This window comes from Ascaphus truei, chromosome 3 (assembly GCF_040206685.1).
Source record: "Ascaphus truei isolate aAscTru1 chromosome 3, aAscTru1.hap1, whole genome shotgun sequence".
Classification (NCBI taxonomy): domain Eukaryota; kingdom Metazoa; phylum Chordata; class Amphibia; order Anura; family Ascaphidae; genus Ascaphus; species Ascaphus truei.
Genome location: NC_134485.1, coordinates 20,168,764 through 20,188,249, shown reverse-complemented (window position 1 = coordinate 20,188,249; position 19,486 = coordinate 20,168,764). Strand labels below are relative to the sequence as shown.

The 19,486-nt window shown below is 46.9% G+C and overlaps 1 protein-coding gene across 4 annotated transcripts in view; it reads right to left on the bottom strand.

Annotated features, from left to right (window-relative positions):
• DSCAM (DS cell adhesion molecule) overlaps positions 1-19,486 on the bottom strand; it is a 587,331-nt gene that overhangs the window by 164,994 nt on the left and 402,851 nt on the right. For all 4 annotated transcript variants that reach the window (XM_075593710.1, XM_075593712.1, XM_075593711.1 and 1 more), the window contains exons 17-20: positions 18,678-18,918; positions 16,881-17,027; positions 12,680-12,835; positions 6,324-6,457 (exon numbers count right to left, since the gene is read on the bottom strand). In XM_075593710.1, coding sequence (XP_075449825.1) covers positions 6,324-6,457; positions 12,680-12,835; positions 16,881-17,027; positions 18,678-18,918 — 678 coding nt within the window. The remainder of the gene's footprint in view (positions 1-6,323; positions 6,458-12,679; positions 12,836-16,880; positions 17,028-18,677; positions 18,919-19,486) is intronic.

The following is a 19,486-nucleotide window of genomic DNA, read 5'->3' as shown; positions in this document are numbered from 1 at the left end:
TTTTAAGAGTTTTCCTCTCTTCCTCGGGTCAGCAATACTGACCCTTCCCCTCCATGCTGCTGTGGATGTACAGCCCCCCTCCTCCCCCCCATCCCTTATTCTCTCCTTCCTTGTCACCATTTTATTACCCTTCTAGTGTCTTCTAACATCCCCTTGTCACCCCACCTCATTTACACTTCTGTTTTTTTCCCCTGTTTTTCTTTTCTAATCTCCGTTTAAGCCATAGAATCCTTTGTGTATCAGTATTGCTGACCTGAGGAAGAGAGGAGAACTCTCAGAAGCTTGCCTTACTATATCAATTGTTGTCCAAATTAAAAAAAAGGTATCACCAGAGATGATAGAGTATATACAATCATATAATGTACTCACACGGGCATGTGTGAGTCAAATCACTTAGTGTGGTCCTCTGTGTGTATATACTCTATCATCTCTGGTGATCACCCTGGCAAATTCACTGACTTGAGGCTACTCTATGCCTCTCTTCTGTTCACGAGCTCATCCTACCAGACCTGTTCCAGCAGATGAGCCTACCTAGTGACCAGAAGGATAGCCTGCAAGACAACGCTGAGGGATTTCGCTCACATATGCCCGTGTGAGTACCCATAGCCTCATATTACTACCGCCTAACCCCTTTTATTATCATATTGTTCTTTTGTATATATTTATTATACATTCTACATTTTTCCTCTTGCATGCGCTCATCTCCACTCCATCCATGATTCGATAAGTGACAGCGCCTCCACCTGCGCGGGATCCCAACTATGTGGGATAACCCCGTGCAGGACCATACATGTACAACACACACTGATGTAATAAAACAATAGCACTTTCTGTGAACATATATGCAGTGATATTACTACTACATCAATAGGCCACACAGGGCCGCAACCCCTCACCGTGTTTTCCCAACACTGTGTCCATACCCCTGTGGGGTTACCCCAATGTACTGAGGTGCTCCGGGCACCGTACCATCCCAGTGTCCACAGAACCAACCACCTACCCAAGTGTGTGACACAGCGCTGCCCCACTGTCCCGTGCATAGTTGGTGCACTTTGGTGAGATGAAGTACCTGCCGGGTGCTCCAGCACCTGGGCGCGCTGACAGAAAGGAAGACAGGATCCGCCGATCCAGCGATGGGGTTGTCCGCGATGAGTCCGCCTCCGTGTGGGGTGGTATCCGGTCGGAGTGTCCCACCATGAAGAGAGTCTCTGTGCCTTTTAGTGGTGGTGTGGTTCCAGACCACAGGCCGCAAATGCTGTGTAGCTTCTGCTGTGTCCCCGACAATAGGAATGCTAAGCGGGGCAGTGCCCCCAACTATGGGGCCTGTCCCTAAAGCAGCCACAAACTAAGATGAGTCGGGGCCTAGCTGGAGCCTAATAGGGGGTACTTGGTCAACAGACACCTGCACATAGAACCTACCCCTTCCTTGTCCCAGCTCCGACTAACGTGGTCTCAGTGCGCGAAAAGTAACAATAAACCCTGTGCAGGGAAAGCTGAAGCCATATTGGCTATTGTCCGACATGTGTGCCTCACCCCTATGCATTGTGGGGTTTGTAGTTCCCCACGGAGCCTGCTGCCTCGCGCGCCTACCAATGCGCATGCTCAGCACCTTGCCGCAACTGCCCGCAGCCCTCCTCGCAGCACCGGCGTTCTTTGGGTGCACGTGCACTCCCCCCACTGGCCGCCGCGAGCCCCCCCCCCAATGCTCACCCCCGCAGCGAAGGTAAGGAGAGCCCAGAGGGAGACCCTGCCACACTGATGAAAGAATATTTATAAATATGTAGCCTGGAGCTCCCGTGGCTCCTGTAGACCCCCCTCCCTGGTTGCAGCGCGGTCACGGGTGCCGACGGACCCGACGGCTGTCTCCAAGGGTGGGGGCCGGTGCAGGGAGCAGCGCGTCTTCCCCTGCATGCGGCCGGTTGCCGGGAACGCGATCGGGCCGTTGCTAAGGCCGCGGTCGCATTGCTAGGGTCCCGGCGGCTAGCGAAGGGGGCGCCGTCATTGAGGAGACTCGCGCATGCGCAGTGATCGCGCAGGCAAGTCCCCAGAGCTAGGGAGAAGTCGCGCGAGCGTGAGGTTAGTCAGGGAAAGGTTGAGGCAGCCCCAGACAGCTTGCGCAGGTGCAGGACAGGAGATAGAAAGCCCGCGAAGCCCTAGCCTACCAGGGAAGGCTCTGAGCAGGGACTACGAGTCCCATGAGCCTCTGCATGCCCCACGTGATGCCAGGGAGCCAATAGGGCTTAAGATGTCCCTGCAGTGTGGATACATTTCGCGCGCTTGCACCACATTAGTCAGTTGGAGCCAGGGAGCTGTGAGGGAAGGAAGGGTGCGGGGAGCGAGTGCAGCTCCTGCACCCAGATAGGTACCCACACCCCAGGTAGGCCCCAACTCCCCACCAGATTAGTGGGTAATTGAGTAGGGACGGCCCAAGATAGGGACGCTGCCTTAGTGTTAGTGTGCTGTCTGGTCAGGGTCACGGCTGCCTGTGCCGTGAGGTCTGACAGGCAGGCACAGTGTTGCGCAGCACGTTGGCTGCAAGCATCCAGCGGGTCACAGCTTGTTGCTGCAGGCGCTGGGATCAGTTAAGTAATAGTCAGGACTGGGAAGAGTTAGGGGAGTGGGGCAGGTTATTAACCCCTGTAGGCCCCTAGGAGTTTCCCCCTAAGCCATCAAGGTTGCTGTGCTGTAGGGACGGCCTATAGTACAGTATTGTCCATGTAGTTAGTGAAGTCAGTTAGGGACTCAGCGGGCGCTGCCTCCGTGCATTGAGGTGGGCGCAGTTCATCGTTGCGGCTGCAGCAGTCCTTCGGGTGGGATCGTCCTGGAGGTGGTTCCGGTGTTCTTCGGTCGCCGGATCCTTTGCGAAGCCAGTTGGAGATCCGAGCACGGGAGTGCTCGGGCAGGTACTATTAAGTCAACAAGTGCACCAACGGGCCCTTAGTTTAATAGGGACTGCGCAGTCACCCACGTTCTCTCCAAGAGTGCGGGACATTGGGTGGGGATTCTGGGTGGGATCCGCTGGTGTTGGGGAAGCGTCCTGCGCGACGCAGTAAGTGTCTCCTCTAGAGAGGGACACAGGTTATTATGGTATTGCCGTGATATGTTGTCTTGCATGTTAGTAAAGTCACTAGTTATTATACATCACTGTGTATTGGTTATTTGTATGTGTCCTGCGAGGAACCACTCCCCCTATGGTGGGAGCCATCGCAGGTGGAGGCGCTGTATTGAGTAAGTGGTTACCCATCGTATTATAATTGCCCCAGGTTCCCCGTGGCGGAAGCTCAGCCCTCCTGTGAGCCAACAGGTAACGCACCACACACCTGGTAGCATTGTATGTTTCTCTGCACCCAGTGGTGAGAAATGTTTCCACATGTGAAATAGAAAAAGGAACAAAACTGCCTTCTGGTGTCAGAAATCCCAAACCATATTACATTTGCTGTACATCATTTCAAAACCTTAAACGGGGCACTACATGGATTATTTTCTAGGTTAGCAACGTTTTACAGAGCGGACAGCGCGATGAAGCGGGTTTGCTTTACAGCAGACATCTACTTCTGCTGAGTCAGTCTAATTAACATCTGAGCTTCTGAATAAGCAGAATGAAGTGTATAACAGCAACAAGAAACTAAAGTAAGTAAAAGAATTAAGGGCGGGTGGGAGCGGAGTTAATCAAGACGCTTAGCTGGTGTAGTGTGAACACCGACATTTGGTTTCGGACATGCAGTGCATTTCCTTCACCATAAACTCTACATGTTGTAATACTGCCACGCTCACATACAGATGTAGACGGGAAACAGTATCTTAGTGACCCCACCAAAGTCTCCTCGTGTTACTGATCCAGTGGATGGAAACCCATGTGATCATTCCATGTCACTGGTTAGAAAATGCTCATATGTGATCTAAAAGGTATCCTGACTTGGTAAATATAGGCCAGGCGTGGCCGACTCCAGCCTTCAAGGCCCATGTTTTCAGGATAGCCCTGCTTCAGCACAGGTGGCTCAATAAGTGGCTCAATCTTTGACTGAGTCACCTGTGCTGAAGCTGGGATATCCTGTAAACCTGACCTGTTGGTGGCCATTGAGGACTGGAGTTGGCCACCCCTGGAATAGAGCATCACTTGGCACATACTGTATTTGTCTTTATCTGTTATCTAAGTAAACAGGCAAAAAAAAAAAAATAGGAGTGAAAAAAAGCCCATTAGTTGTAACATGACAGTATATCTGCCAACAGAAAGAAAATCTCACTTTAAACAGAAAAAGCACAATTTCATTTTTCAAATATATTAAAAGTAATGTAGACTAAAGGGAGTATTGCCTATAAACTTCTTATGAATGTGATGTTTAAATGGCACATGTTTTATTTGCATTCTTAAGACACGTCAGCATACATAACGTTTACTGTATTTGATCAATGAAATCATGCCTTTGTATGTAAAGTGATCCTTTTTGTCTAGTAGAAGGGATGCTGTCATTGCACATTTGGGATAAAATGCAATGTTGCCTGATGCTGTTTTTGTGTACAGTACTTTGCCCAGTGCGCCACCTTGTGGCACTGGCAGGAATCGCATGCTGAAACTGCCAATGTTCCCATTCCTTTTGTCTAAGAGTTGAACGTTTTCTTGGGGTTGCCAGGTGTCCAGCATTGAACCAGATAGTCCTGTATTTGGACACAGCTCAGTATAAAAAGAGAGGCAATATTGGACATATATGTGTATACTGGTATTACATCGCTGGGCATACTGCCCATCCCGGCGTGTGGGGCTGCGTGATACTCTATCCCCGAGCAGGGAGAAAGCAGGGCTGTTGCTAGGGGTATGGGCAGCTTCCTCCATCCTGATTGGCTGCTGCTGAGTAATGCAACCAATCAGAAAGGGGTGTCAGGAGCCTTGGGGTGTATAGACAAATATAGACATCCCTCTTCGTTAGTACGGAGGTTTAAAGAGTGGTGGGTATTATGCACAATGAGACAGCGTGGGTTTATTTTAGGAAATATTTAAAGGAGGAGGGATTCTAGTCTGTCTGGAAGTGTGTAAAGAACGTCCTTCCAAGACGCTCTCACTGGATTGAGTCTCATTCAGCTTCCTCCATCTTGATTGGCTGCATTACCCAGCAGCAGCCAATCAGAAAGAGGTGTCAGGAGCCTGGGGTGTGGAGAAGGAGAGGAAGAAACAGCATGGAGCAGAAAGAGGTGAGAGAGGTGTGTGTGTGTGTGTGTGTGTGTGTGTGTGTGTGTGTGTGTGTGTGTGTGTGTGTGTGTGTGTGTGTGTGTGTGTGTGTGTGTGTGTGTGTGTGTGTGTGTGTGTGTGTGTGTGTGTGTGTGTGTGTCTCGAATGCATCATACCTTTCACCATTGTGTCTAGTATTTTTTTTAAAGTCATCTGGCAACCCTAATTATATGCTGCGCATCCCGATTAGTAAATAAACATGGCCGACCGTAGGCTATGCGGGAAACAAGGTGGCATGTTGGCAGCAGGGGTCCCCCCCTGTAAAAAAAAAAAAAAAAGAGAGCAGGACTTGCCTAGACCAGCAGCCCTACTCCTGCAGCATCATGAGGTCACAGTGTCATGTGACATCACGTTGCCATGGCAACGCGACGCTGTAGGAGGCAGCCCGCTACAGAGTGCGCACACGCACACACCTCTCTGAAAGTCCGGGGGCCCCCTGCCCACCCTCCTCCTTTCGTCGCCTTGCCCTAAGACCAGCACAATAAATTCATTACTCTGCTCTGTTTGTCTATTCTGAAGTTTGGATCTTTTGAGAAGTGTCCCCAGAGAAATTCGAAGAACCTGATTCTACCACACTTGACTTTCCTATGGAATTTGTGAGTGTACCAACCACACATTAATCACATATATACATTTTTGGACATAGTTACACTACGTTATGATTCATGTTTAAATCGAGTTGCTGTATGTGCCCTGGAAACTCCAAAGAAAATCTTGGACTAACAGAAGAAGAAACCGTATTCTGAGAGCAGCCCAACAGCAGTAATTCATTAGGATCATACTGTATCGCTCTAAACAGTCACATTAGATCAGGGGGGCTCAACTACTGTTCTCAAACCCCCCCCCCCCCCCCAACAGGTCAGGTTTTCAGACATCCCAGCTTCAGCACAGGTGTCTCAATCAGAGGCTCAGTCAAAGACTGTGCTGAAGCAGAGACTGATTGAGCCACCTGTGCTGAAGCAGTGACTGATTGGGGGTGGGGGGGTGCTTGAGCACTGGAGTTAAGCACCCCGGCATTAGATGATCACAATTCTTGCTTGGAGCACACTTATTTCATTCTTGTTATTCTTAGAAAGGAGCTTTACATGTCGCTACTTACGGTGGGATATGGATGTGAGCAGAACACAGTGTACTTCCGGATGATGCCGTTTAGCTTGAGCGGGGGAAGCCAGGAGACATACACTATGGAGGCAGAAGCTGCCGCGGCTTTTACTCCAGCTGTAGGACCTGGAACTAAAAGCAGGTATACAATCATCACCCGAAGGAACCGCTTTAGTACATTCACATCTCTTTAACTCAGCATGCGTCTTTCTTTATCATGGTTCTTCTACCTTCTCCCCACCTCTTCAATATGCTATGAAGCCATGTTCCTCTCGCTCAGGAAGGATTGGAAGTGTTATAATAATAATAGGGGGAGGGGGAGAGGGTTTCTCTGACAGTGTAGATAACGCATTACATAGAATTTTTGCAGGCACGAGTCCCTGACTTGCCCAAGGTCACAGCACTTGCCCAAGGTCACAAGGAGCCGACACCGGGATTTCAAGCTTCCCTGCTTCAAACTGAGTGTCACTGTTTTCAGTTAGTGCCTTTACTCGCTGAGCCACTCCGTCAGCCCAAGAACTCCCCAGGAAGGAGAGCATGGATTCACAGCATGCTAAATAGGGGGGCTTCGTATTCATCTTAAATCTTCTTGCACACCTCTACCCACTATTATGCTACACAGTATATTATCAAATGTTCTATTGGCGTCTTTTCCTCCTATTCCCTCACATCCACCTTAGCTTTTGAACATGGAAGTGATGGACTGTAGTTTCCTAGCAACGTTAGCTCTTCTCCAATACCCACAAACCAACACTGCTGCACATTACAGGGAGAAGCACAGTGTAGCACGTCACAGGGAGAAGCACAGTGTAGCACGTCACAGGGAGAAGCACAGTGTAGCACGTCACAGGGAGAAGCACAGTGTAGCACGTCACAGGGAGAAGCACAGTGTAGCACGTTACAGGGAGAAGCACAGTGTAGCACGTCACAGGGAGAAGCACAGTGTAGCACGTCACAGGGAGAAGCACAGTGTAGCACGTCACAGGGAGAAGCACAGTGTAGCACGTCACAGGGAGAAGCACAGTGCAGCACGTCACAGGGAGAAGCACAGTGTAGCACGTCACAGGGAGAAGCACAGTGTAGCACGTCACAGGGAGAAGCACAGTGCAGCACGTCACAGGGAGAAGCACAGTGCAGCACGTCACAGGGAGAAGCACAGTGTAGCACGTCACAGGGAGAAGCACAGTGTAGCACGTCACAGGGAGAAGCACAGTGTAGCACGTCACAGGGAGAAGCACAGTGTAGCACGTCACAGGGAGAAGCACAGTGCAGCACGTCACAGGTTGAAGCACAGTGTAGCACGTCACAGGGAGAAGCACAGTGTAGCACGTCACAGGGAGAAGCACAGTGCAGCACGTCACAGGGAGAAGCACAGTGCAGCACGTCACAGGGAGAAGCACAGTGCAGCACGTCACAGGGAGAAGCACAGTGCAGCACGTCACAGGGAGAAGCACAGTGCAGCACGTCACAGGGAGAAGCACAGTGCAGCACGTCACAGGGAGAAGCACAGTGCAGCACGTCACAGGGAGAAGCACAGTGCAGCACGTCACAGGGAGAAGCACAGTGTAGCACGTCACAGGGAGAAGCACAGTGTAGCACGTCACAGGGAGAAGCACAGTGTAGCACGTCACAGGGAGAAGCACAGTGTAGCACGTCACAGGGAGAAGCACAGTGTAGCACGTCACAGGGAGAAGCACAGTGTAGCACGTCACAGGGAGAAGCACAGTGTAGCACGTCACAGGGAGAAGCACAGTGTAGCACGTCACAGGGAGAAGCACAGTGTAGCACGTCACAGGGAGAAGCACAGTGTAGCACGTCACAGGGAGAAGCACAGTGTAGCACGTCACAGGGAGAAGCACAGTGTAGCGCGTCACAGGGAGAAGCACAGTGTAGCGCGTCACAGGGAGAAGCACAGTGTAGCGCGTCACAGGGAGAAGCACAGTGTAGCGCGTCACAGGGAGAAGCACAGTGTAGCGCGTCACAGGGAGAAGCACAGTGTAGCGCGTCACAGGGAGAAGCACAGTGTAGCACGTCACAGGGAGAAGCACAGTGTAGCACGTCACAGGGAGAAGCACAGTGTAGCACGTCACAGGGAGAAGCACAGTGTAGCACGTCACAGGGAGAAGCACAGTGTAGCACGTCACAGGGAGAAGCACAGTGTAGCACGCTGGTTTCCATGAACACTTGCAGATATTATTTGTTTTTCCCTTGGCCTCCAAGGATCAGACATTTATTCATGAGCGCTCAATCATATGTCACAGGTCTTCATCAATATCCAGGTCATTAGAACCATGCCCCATTTATTTATTTATTCAACATGAAGAGGGATTCTTCATATTTTGAAAATAGTATAATTTCACTTACTTCTGGGGAGAAAAAATGTACAGTAGAGGCAACGTTTATTCTAACATTTGCCGTAAACTAGCCCGGTTACATTCTGGGTATGTGCTGGGTATGTGCGGGGTATGTGCTGGGTATGTGCTGGGTATGTGCTGGGCTAGTTTGAGGCACGTTTAAGGCATTTCTGCATTGACTAACGACCCATAGGATTAACACAGCAGGGATCCCTGGCATTCCAATTCAGTTTGAATGGGACTGCCAGGGACCCCCGCTGTTAATCTGATAGGCCATTAATCAATGCAGAAATGCTGGGGCTAGTTTAAGGCATGTATTCAGAATGTACCTGGGTGTTTCCTGGGTTTTTTGGGGAATTGCCACTGGTTTTTGTTCGAATAAGAGTTGCCTCTACTGTATTCTCATTCAAAGAGGCAATCCAAGCCAGTGAATGAATAATATATATACATACTCTCTGCCACCTCCGTTTTGTCCATAGTATGGCATCCGGAGGCCAATACGGTACTGCTGGTACCCCGTTCCCGCTGCTAATAGAAGTGCCCGTACCCCGTTCCCGCTGCTAATATAAGTGCCGGTACACTGTTCCCACTGCTAATATATGTGCCGGTACCCACTGCTAATATAAGTGCCGGTACCCCGTTCCCACTGCTAATATAAGTGCCGGTACCCCGTTCCGGCTGCTAATATAAGTGCCGGTACCCCGTTCCCACTGCTAATATAAGTGCCGTTACCCCTTTCCCACTGCTAATATAAGTGCCGTTACCCCTTTCCCACGGCTAATATAAGTGCCGGTACCCCGTTCCCACTGCTAATATAAGTGCCGGTACCCTGTTTCCACGGCTAATATAAGTGCCGGTACCCCGTTCCCACGGCTAATATAAGTGCCGGTACCCCTTTCCCATGGCTAATATAAGTGCCGGTACCCCTTTCCCATGGCTAATATAAGTGCCGGTACCCCGTTCCCACTGCTAATATAAGTGCCGGTACCCTGTTTCCACTGCTAATATAAGTGCCGGTACCCCTTTCCCACGGCTAATATAAGTGCCGGTACCCCTTTCCCATGGCTAATATAAGTGCCGGTACCCCTTTCCCATGGTTAATATAAGTGCCGGTACCCCTTTTCCACTGCTAATATAAGTGCCGGTACCCCTTTCCCACGGCTAATATAAGTGCCGGTGCCCTGTTCCCACTGCTAATATAAGTGCCGGTACCCTGTTCCCGCTGCTAATATAAGTGCCAGTACCCTGTTCCTGAGGCTAATATAAGTGCCGGTACCCCTTTCCCACGGCTAATATAAGTGCCGATACCCTGTTCCCGCTGCTAATATAAGTGCCGATACCCTGTTCCCACTGCTAATATAAATGCCGATACCCTGTTCCCACTGCTAATATAAGTGCCGATACCCTGTTCCCACTGCTAATATAAATGCCGATACCCTGTTCCCACTGCTAATATAAGTGCCGATACCCTGTTCCCACTGCTAATATAAGTGCCGATACCCTGTTCCCGCTGCTAATATAAGTGCCGATACCCTGTTCCCACTGCTAATATAAGTGCCGATACCCTGTTCCCACTGCTAATATAAGTGCCGATACCCTGTTCCCACTGCTAATATAAATGCCGATACCCTGTTCCCGCTGCTAATATAAGTGCCGATACCCTGTTCCCGCTGCTAATATAAGTGCCGATACCCTGTTCCCACTGCTAATATAAGTGCCGATACCCTGTTCCCACTGCTAATATAAGTGCCGATACCCTGTTCCCACTGCTAATATAAGTGCCGATACCCTGTTCCCGCTGCTAATATAAGTGCCGATACCCTGTTCCCACTGCTAATATAAGTGCCGGTACACTGTTCCCACTGCTAATATAAATGCCGATACCCTGTTCCCACTGCTAATATAAGTGCCGATACCCTGTTCCCACTGCTAATATAAGTGCCAGTACACTGTTCCTGAGGCTAATATAAGTGCCGATACCCTGTTCCCACTGCTAATATAAGTGCCGATACCCTGTTCCCACTGCTAATATAAGTGCCGATACCCTGGTCCCACTGCTAATATAAGTGCCGATACCCTGTTCCCACTGCTAATATAAGTGCCAGTACACTGTTCCTGAGGCTAATATAAGTGCCGGTACCCTGTTCCCACTGCTAATATAAGTGCCGGTACCCTGTTCCCACTGCTAATATAAGTGCCGGTACCCTGTTCCCACTGCTAATATAAGTGCCGGTACCCTGTTCCCACTGCTAATATAAGTGCCGGTACCCTGTTCCCACTGCTAATATAAGTGCCGGTACCCTGTTCCCACTGCTAATATAAGTGCCGGTACACTGTTCCCACTGCTAATATAAGTGCCGGTACACTATTAATAATAAAATGTTTTTTTAGTTAGATATTTTGATGCTTAGGCCAAAATATCTAACTAAAAAACCATATTTTATTATTAGTAGTATTAGCATTATTATTAGTACTGAAGCATTATTTCTTGTAATTATTACCATGTATGTTTTGTCATTTGGATGTAGCACTGGGCACCCCCTGTCGTTTGCTATATTCATGTGCCACAGCCCAGTTGCACTCTATGTGGCATTACATAAAGTCAAGATTAGGTGGGTGTGGGCGTTTGAGCTTGCTGGGTTTGTGTGTTAATTAGTTTGTGTAACTATACAGTTGAGTGCCTTTCATAGAGCTACCAATCGTTTGTGTTTCCATATATTTTGGCTGTTCATGTGATCAGCCACTGGTGATTTTCTTGACCAATTTATGTGCCTTTGCCTCATGGTATATTTATATTGTCATTAGTGAGTCCCCCTCCTCTTTTATACTTTTTTTCCCCTTGTTTTTATCTCTATATCAATACATTTTGTATTCATAACTATATCCATGGTATGCCCGTGTGCTTTATTATAAGGACGCTTTCTTGTGGCATTACACACACATGTATGTTTGCAAGTGAACTTGAAAAAAAAACCACATCATTTTTTGATGTTTGGTTTTAGAAACTAGGATGGAAAAACATCTCCATGAGTCTCTGATTGGTGTCTCCCAGCGCAGAGGGAGAAACAAATACCACCCTTACATATTTTCTAACTGTCAGAAAAGAGAGGAAAAACAAACAGTGTTGAAAGATGGTTACTATGTGTTGTCCTGGATTCTTCTGAACCTTATGTACAAATAACAGCTGTAAATGTAATCATTTGTAGCAATACACTAACAATGACTAAGGAAAGAACATTTTCAGTGGATGACTGTCCTCTAGTGGCCATATTTTATATTACCAACATTAATTTAGAATATCAGAAGTGAACCATCATAATTGTATTTAAACTCTCGGCGGCCTTATGTCACACAGGTTAAGTCATGGTATTAAAGCACATTTTGTAGGTAGAAATCGTGTTCTCCACTCCACTTATGCTATAAGTGACCTTAAAAATTTGATCAGGAAAATCTCTGTCCAAACTTTACCATTCTACAAACCACAAGTGCACGACTATTCATGGGGAAAAAAAAGCCTTAATTTGGTGAGAATTGGAAATATATCTATTCAATATTCCGGGGAGACATCTTCTCTTTAAAATCAGAGACAAAACATGAAACACAGACAGAGCCCAGTGCTACATCCATTGACACAAATACACGGTACAGCGTATATATCTATATCTATATAGATATATATATAGAGATATATATATATATCTATATATATATATATATATATATATATATATATATATATATATATAGATAGATATCTTTTGAATAAAATACTCTTTGGCCAAAGTGTCGTAAGACCATGAGCCCCTCCAAGGCAGACCACGTCTCATGGGTCCTAACACCAATATAAATTCTTAATAACCTGTACATTACCAGGGAGAATGATTTATGTAATCATGCTAAAACCTTGCATAATGCACATGCCAATATGACTATTTTATCTCATTATACATGTACAGTACATGGTATGTGCCATGTGCCCGGTGATGGTTACATTTCTTACCATCCTCTTTGGTTCGGGTGAAAATCTGCTCACTGCGTACTCCGTCCCCCGCCTGGGTAAAAGCCAGCACCTGGATGCTGTAGTTGGTATACTTCTCCAGTCCATCTAACTCCAGTAAAGGTTGTGTTGTGGTGACATTTCTTATTTCACCAAGCTCTAGAAAACAAAAGAAAATCATGGACTCAACTCGGCTCAACAGGAACCAGCTCCAGGTCAAACATGTCCCAAAGTGCGACGCCCTGCAGAATGAATAGCAGGCCTCATAGGACTAAACATGAACTAGTGTTCACATGGGCCTGATATAAGCCCTATGACAATTGGCGAAACATTTTGCAAGAAAACAAAACAGAAAAAATGCTAAACATGTTGTACCTGCATTCTGTATAGTTTTGCACATTCCTACTGATAAGCACTCATCCAGGAGACATCTAAGGAGGCGACAACCCTTTTTTGTTTTTGTATTGTATGTCTTTTATTTATATAGCGCCAAAAGTGTACTCAGTGCTTCACAAAGAATACAGTACAGGGAATTATAATTATACAATAAGTGCAGCAAAATCAGACAATAGGAAAGGAAATCCCTGCCCCAAAGAGCTTACAATCTAAGAGGTTTAATGGGAAACTTGCAGAGAGAGCAGGTGAGGGAGTAAGTACTGTAGATGGCAGTGCTTGGTCACAATGGGTGGTAGGAGTGACTGAGTGTGGGACAATAGCCATGAGTGCAGGCTATTTGGATGCTTGATTTGTGGGGTAAAATTTAAGGAAGGTCAGTGTTAAATGAAAAGGTTAACACCATTTACAGGTGATTTTTAAAATCAGACACCTATAAAAGGCCTTTACCTGCCTAGCAGGGGGTCACCAGAGCTGCAAATAATACAATTTTGAACACAGGATTGAATCAGGGGTCTCCAGAGCTGAACCGCGTTCATTTCAGCTCCGAGGGTCCCTGCTTCCAGAGACACCTCCTTAGGGAGTACCGGTATCAGTTAAAATGTCCCAGTCACGCGGGCCAATAGGAAGTCGCACCAGATTACGTCACCGCTTCCTATTGGTCAGTGTGACGCAGGACATTTAAAAGCCGCCATTCTGTTAGGAAACCAGTTCCGTGGCTGCAGATACCGGCAAACCCTATGGAGATAAGAATTTCACTAAGCAGGGGCTCCCAAAGCTGAAAATAACACAGCTCAGTAAACCCCCTGCTTCAAACCTGGTATAAAAATATATATTAAATAAAATGGAACCCGTATTGCCGCTTTAATGTCCTCCATTTACTCCCCTGTGTATGAGATCACTGTGACACCTTCTCATGCTGGAATACACTATACAGCTCATTCAAGGGAACAGGCGTTCGCACTAGTAAAGCACTCGCTCATCGTCAGCTCTCTAACATGTCTTGGTCGTCTAGAGCAGGGGGGTGCTCAACTCCGGTCCTCAACCCCCCCCCCCAAAAAAAAGGTCAGGTTTTCAGGGAATCCCAGTTTCAGTGCAGGTGGCTTGGGCCACCTCTGCTGAAGCAGGGACTGATTGAGCCATCTGTGCTGAAGCTAGACCGATTGAGCCACCTGTGCTGAAGCTGGGATATCCTGAAAACCTGACCTGTTGGGGGAGGCTGGAGGACTGGAGCTGGGCAGCCCTGTACTAGAGGTTGTATAAACACTTCATTGACAAGTATAGATGTTGAAAACTTTCACCAAAGATCGCAAACCAGACACAATGTGCCCTTATCCGCCGTGAGTCAGTCAATATGCATGGACCTTTCCCTTAACCTGCCAATTTGCTCAATTCTATACAATTGCTACAGTAGATTCACTTATTGCTGAGACTATATAGGGCCCTTACACCTTGTTCCACTCACTATCTGACTAACTTTGCGATATTATTAGCACTTTGAGGTTCGGTGAAACGTTTTGCAAAGAAGGGAAATTGGGAAACAAACACTAAACATGTCGTGACTCCATGTCAAACAGTTTCAAACATCTCTACTGACTAGGGATGCCAGGTGGCTTCTCCACAAATACTGGACACACATTTCCCCGCTCCATGCTGTCTCCTCCTCTCCTTGGCCCCACCACCAGGCTCCTGACACCTCCTGCTTACAACTTGGCTGCATTACCCAGCAGCAACCAATCAGGATGGAGGAAGCTGCCCAGCCCCCTAGCAACAGCCCTGCTCTCTCCCTGCTTGGAAAACTCATCAGCCCCAAGCTGGTCAAGTCACTGTGTCCGGAAACCCTTGGTGTAGCCCGCATGTCCAGAGAAAATGGCTGCTGCTTGGTCTGGGGGGAAAGGGGCGGAAGAGAAGGGCAGGAGACAAAGAAAATGGTGTCCTGGGGTGCAGATCAGGGGAATCCAACTGAAGACTGAAGCCATTTGCTGCCTCCCCAGCCACAGTGGTGCCTGCCCAGTAGGAGATATCCTGTTGGCCAGGTGAGGCCATTGCCGAGTCCCTCTGGTAGGCGCTGCGCTCATTGGCCAATTTGAATTTCCCTCCACAAAGCCCTTAAGCTCTGAAAAACCGCCCCCAGCCCTGATTGGTCCATAGAGGCGACGCCTCGCTTCTTGATTGGTCCGTAAACTGAATCGCGTTCTGATTTGTCGCCTGCCCCTCTACCATGCTTTCCTATGTCAGAGGGGAAGTTAGAAAAAAGGGGACCAGATCAGCACTCCAGAGTTCACTTGAATCCCGTAGTGCAGGCGATCTAAGTGGTGTGCTCCGAGGCTGTGCCGGAGAGAATCGAAGGAGGATCACTGAGCCCAAGGAAGCGGGACATTTGAGCTTGCTTTGTGCTACAGGAACAAAAGTACCAGAGCAAAATTGCTAAAAAAAATCCGGTGCTCAAAAGTACCTCACCAGTCTCTAATGAAACAGAAGAACAGTTCTGCTGTGTGTAGTATAAGTTTTCGCTCTCAGTGAGAGTCAGTTACTCACGGCTTGGGTGACAGGCTGATTAGTAGAGGAAATCACGGTGTGTACATCATGTGGGTACGTTGATCAACCGCTCTGCGTGTCCTGTCCGGATGCAAACCTCGACTGGCCCATCTCTTATGGCACTGATGATGTCAGATGCAGGGTCTCAGTACCCCCACGCCGTGTGTCGCTCCGTTTAGTGGCGGTCTCCGCAGTTCAGCGTCTCCGTCTGCAGGGGACCTTGACCGGATGCCCCGCCTCTCCCCACAGTCAGCCTGACGTCACTTCATGCCGGGTAGATGATGCGTTAGTACGGCAACCTGCAGCCTGTATAAGTAATCCTCTGCTTGTGTGCTCCCTGGTGTGTAGAGACCAGTATGCAACAACTCCCAAAAAGGGGGAAAAATACGGTGCACAGCTTCAGTCGTGGGATAAGTATTCAAAAGGATTTATTCATATTAAAAACATGGACAGAAAAAAGTACTGATACAGTCACTCCAACGCGTTTCACACGCAGGGAGCTTTATCAAAGAGTGCTTTGCTGGAGAAGCAGAGAGCAGGACATTCAGCCGGAGATTTAAAAATGCTCTGCTGCGAATTGCATCAGAGAGGTCTGGACGGTCCCCGTCTCATCGGAGCCCTGGATACGCCTTTGAAGTTGCGCACAGGACCGAGGTGGTTATGATTTCCCCTGTGTTCTCTTTGTTGGTGAGTGTAAGCTCTGTTTGGGATTATTTTCGTGTGTTTGCTGGCTCCGGCTAGAATAAATACTGTTTATTGAACTGCTTTGTCCTGGTATTTCACTGAGCCACCCTGTACTGAAGCAGGGATATCCTGAAAACATGACCTGTTAGTGGCCCTGTAGGACAGGCGTTGGCCACCCCTGCAGTAACGTGCTTTGTGCACTCCTTGGTTAAGTTGTTTAAAATTACATGCAGAATATACAGCAGAAAACCTTCGACGGGCTCTGTCCTTTGCTATATAGGGATATAGGCAAGTCATTGTACTTAACAATGACCAACACAGACGTTAAGCATGGTCGAGGGTGTAATATAATACATGTTCTAATTTGGACTTCTGCACTGGTTGTTTCCAGTGTTAGAACTACGTCTTGCCCTGTAGTACTGTTATGAAGTACGGGGGGAGGGGCAGAGGGGAAGGAGGCTGGAAACACTGGGGGAGGGGCGAGTTCTTCATCTGCTCTTGTTTTTCAGAGTACTCTCACCCCAAAATACTCTCCCACACACAGATTACCAACTAGCACAAACTTGTCAACTACATTAGGTTCACATACCTCCATCCAGAAGATTTGCCCAGTAAATGACCCTGAATCCCTGGAGAATACCATTGAGGGCCTCTTTGGAAGGTGTAGTCCAGGCGATAGATATGGTCTCTGGTGAAGTTGCAGCTGCTTGGACATTCTCTGGGGGCCGGCTAGGCACTGAAATGAGAACATGGTTCAATTTGATTTAGTTCCCTTCCTTCAAAACGGTATGATGGTACCTCTCAGAACAGTATGTCAGAGCAACGTTCTTTGACAAGGAGAAGTAATACAGTATTTTTTATTTACACTGGAACCCGTCTGCAATACTGCAGCATAGCTGGATGTATGTCTTTATTTATATTACGCCATTAGTGTACATAGCGCTTCATAGTAGTAATACACATGGCAATCATATAAATAACAAATAATACAAACAACAGAACATGAGAAGAAGTGCTTCAGACATAAAAGTAACATTTCGGAAGAGGAGTCCCTGCTCCGAAGAGCTTACAATCTAATTGCTAGGTAGGAAGAACGTACAGAGACAGTAGGAGGGTGTTCTGGTACAGTAAGTGCGTCTGCAGGGGGCCAAGCTTAATGTATCATGTGTATAGTATTAGCCACGGAGCTACTCGTATGCTTCTTTAAGCAGGTGGGTCTTAAAGGTGGATAGAGAGGGTGCTAGTCGGTTATTGAAGGGAAGGGCATTCCAGAGGTGAGGAGCAGTCAGTGAGAAAGGTTTAAGGTGGGAGAGACAGGGTGAGATATACAGTAGCTCACTGAAAGTCATACAGAACATGACTTGATATTGTTACATTAAGAAATATAAATCAATATTGTGCCACAATTACCCATTTACTATAGGAGAACACACAAAATATGAATCATATAGAACTTTCAGAGATCTTAATCAGAATCAGAATAACAGAACCCAGATCATGTTTAAAAAAAATATAGTTTGATAACATGTTTGATCTATTATTACTATCCAAGTCTTACAATTGCAAGTATAAATAAGCTGTTACCGATCAATGTTAGAGGAGGTGAAATATTGTATGGAGAAGTTTATTTGTAAACACTGCACAGTGTACCTGCCGTTGAATGTTAGGCAGGGAACTTTACACCACTTTGGAACTGGCAGTTTTTTCTTTTTTTTTACACTAGCAAAAAGACTATGTTGACAAATGCAAAACTAGGTAATCCCCAAATAATGCATGTCACGTATTTATACACCCAGAACCAAACTGCATCAAATTCAAAAACTGATTCCACCAAAACATTTTTAGAAGCTCTAATACTATTCTTGAAAAGCAACCGTAACATTTGTGATTTGTGAACTTTTTGCCTACGTTCGCTAACCAGGCAAAATGTGTTCATTTTCGTTACGTAAACAGTTTTTGAAACCGGAGAATGTCATTTTTAGTCCAGATCCCGGAGACAGGAGAAAGAGATTCTCTGATTACATTTGATAAATGCAGTAGATTTTTTGGGGGAGCTAAAAAGTTTGATCGAATGTTTTGCCAATTTTCAAACTTCGTTGAAAGTTAGGGGGGAAAAAAGTAATAACTTACAAGCCAAATTTCAGTAAATTTGCACCAAAGATCTACCAAAAGCTTGGAGGAAAAGAGCCAGTGAATTCCCCACAAATCATAGTGTTGGCCAGGTTTCCTAGTCCTGAGATGATTAGCAGTACTACAACGCTCAGTCACCTTCACGTTGCACGGTTTGCTTGCACGCGGTAGGAAATTCTACCTGACCATCCCACACGCATGTTATATAATGCACAGAACATAAAATACTGACAAGTCCAATGAAGAGATGACTTACCATCCTCTAAAGTGGTGGTGATAATTTCCTGAGAAGAAGGCCCTGTACCAGCCCTATTACACGCCTGCACCACCACTCCATACTGTGTGAATTTTTTTAGGTTATCTAGAGTATAAACCTCACTATCTCCTGTAGTGTCAACGGTGATGATATTGAACTGGTAATTGCCACCTGTGCTGTACTCCCGGAAGCCAATCTGGTAGCCACGGATCATACCATTCTGGAGATGCTTTTTGGGGGCCTGAGTAGAAACATAAAGAGAAGTGTCACGTATAGTGTTAAATCCAAAATAAACACGCTCTACCTTGATTTTCTAGTTTAATAACTTTAGTGCATAATTCAGAACTCTTAAAACAATGAGCATACAGTATTTATTCACCTCCTTAAAGTTAAACGGAACATAATGTACTTCTATTAATAATTGGTTTGCAGACATCATGACTCTTTCCACATTATTATTTTAGTTGTACAGAGATGATCATCATCATTGTCTTATTAAAAAAGTGTCATAAAAAGTCACCAATCGTAAAACATGGGGAGAAGGCATTCTGCAATCCATTTAAGTAGAGATGCGCAAATTATTTGCCAACATTTTAATTTTCAGCGAATATGGCGTCTATTCTTGCGTGCAAATATACAGTGGTTGACAAATCACCAAAAAATCTACTCGCCACACAAAAAAATCTACTCGCCACCTAGTACAGTACCAAACGTGTGCTGCTTGGGCCAATATTTACTCGCCCGGGGGTTAAATCCACTCGCCCGGGGCGAGCAAATGTATAGGTTTGTCGAACACTGCAAATATAGAC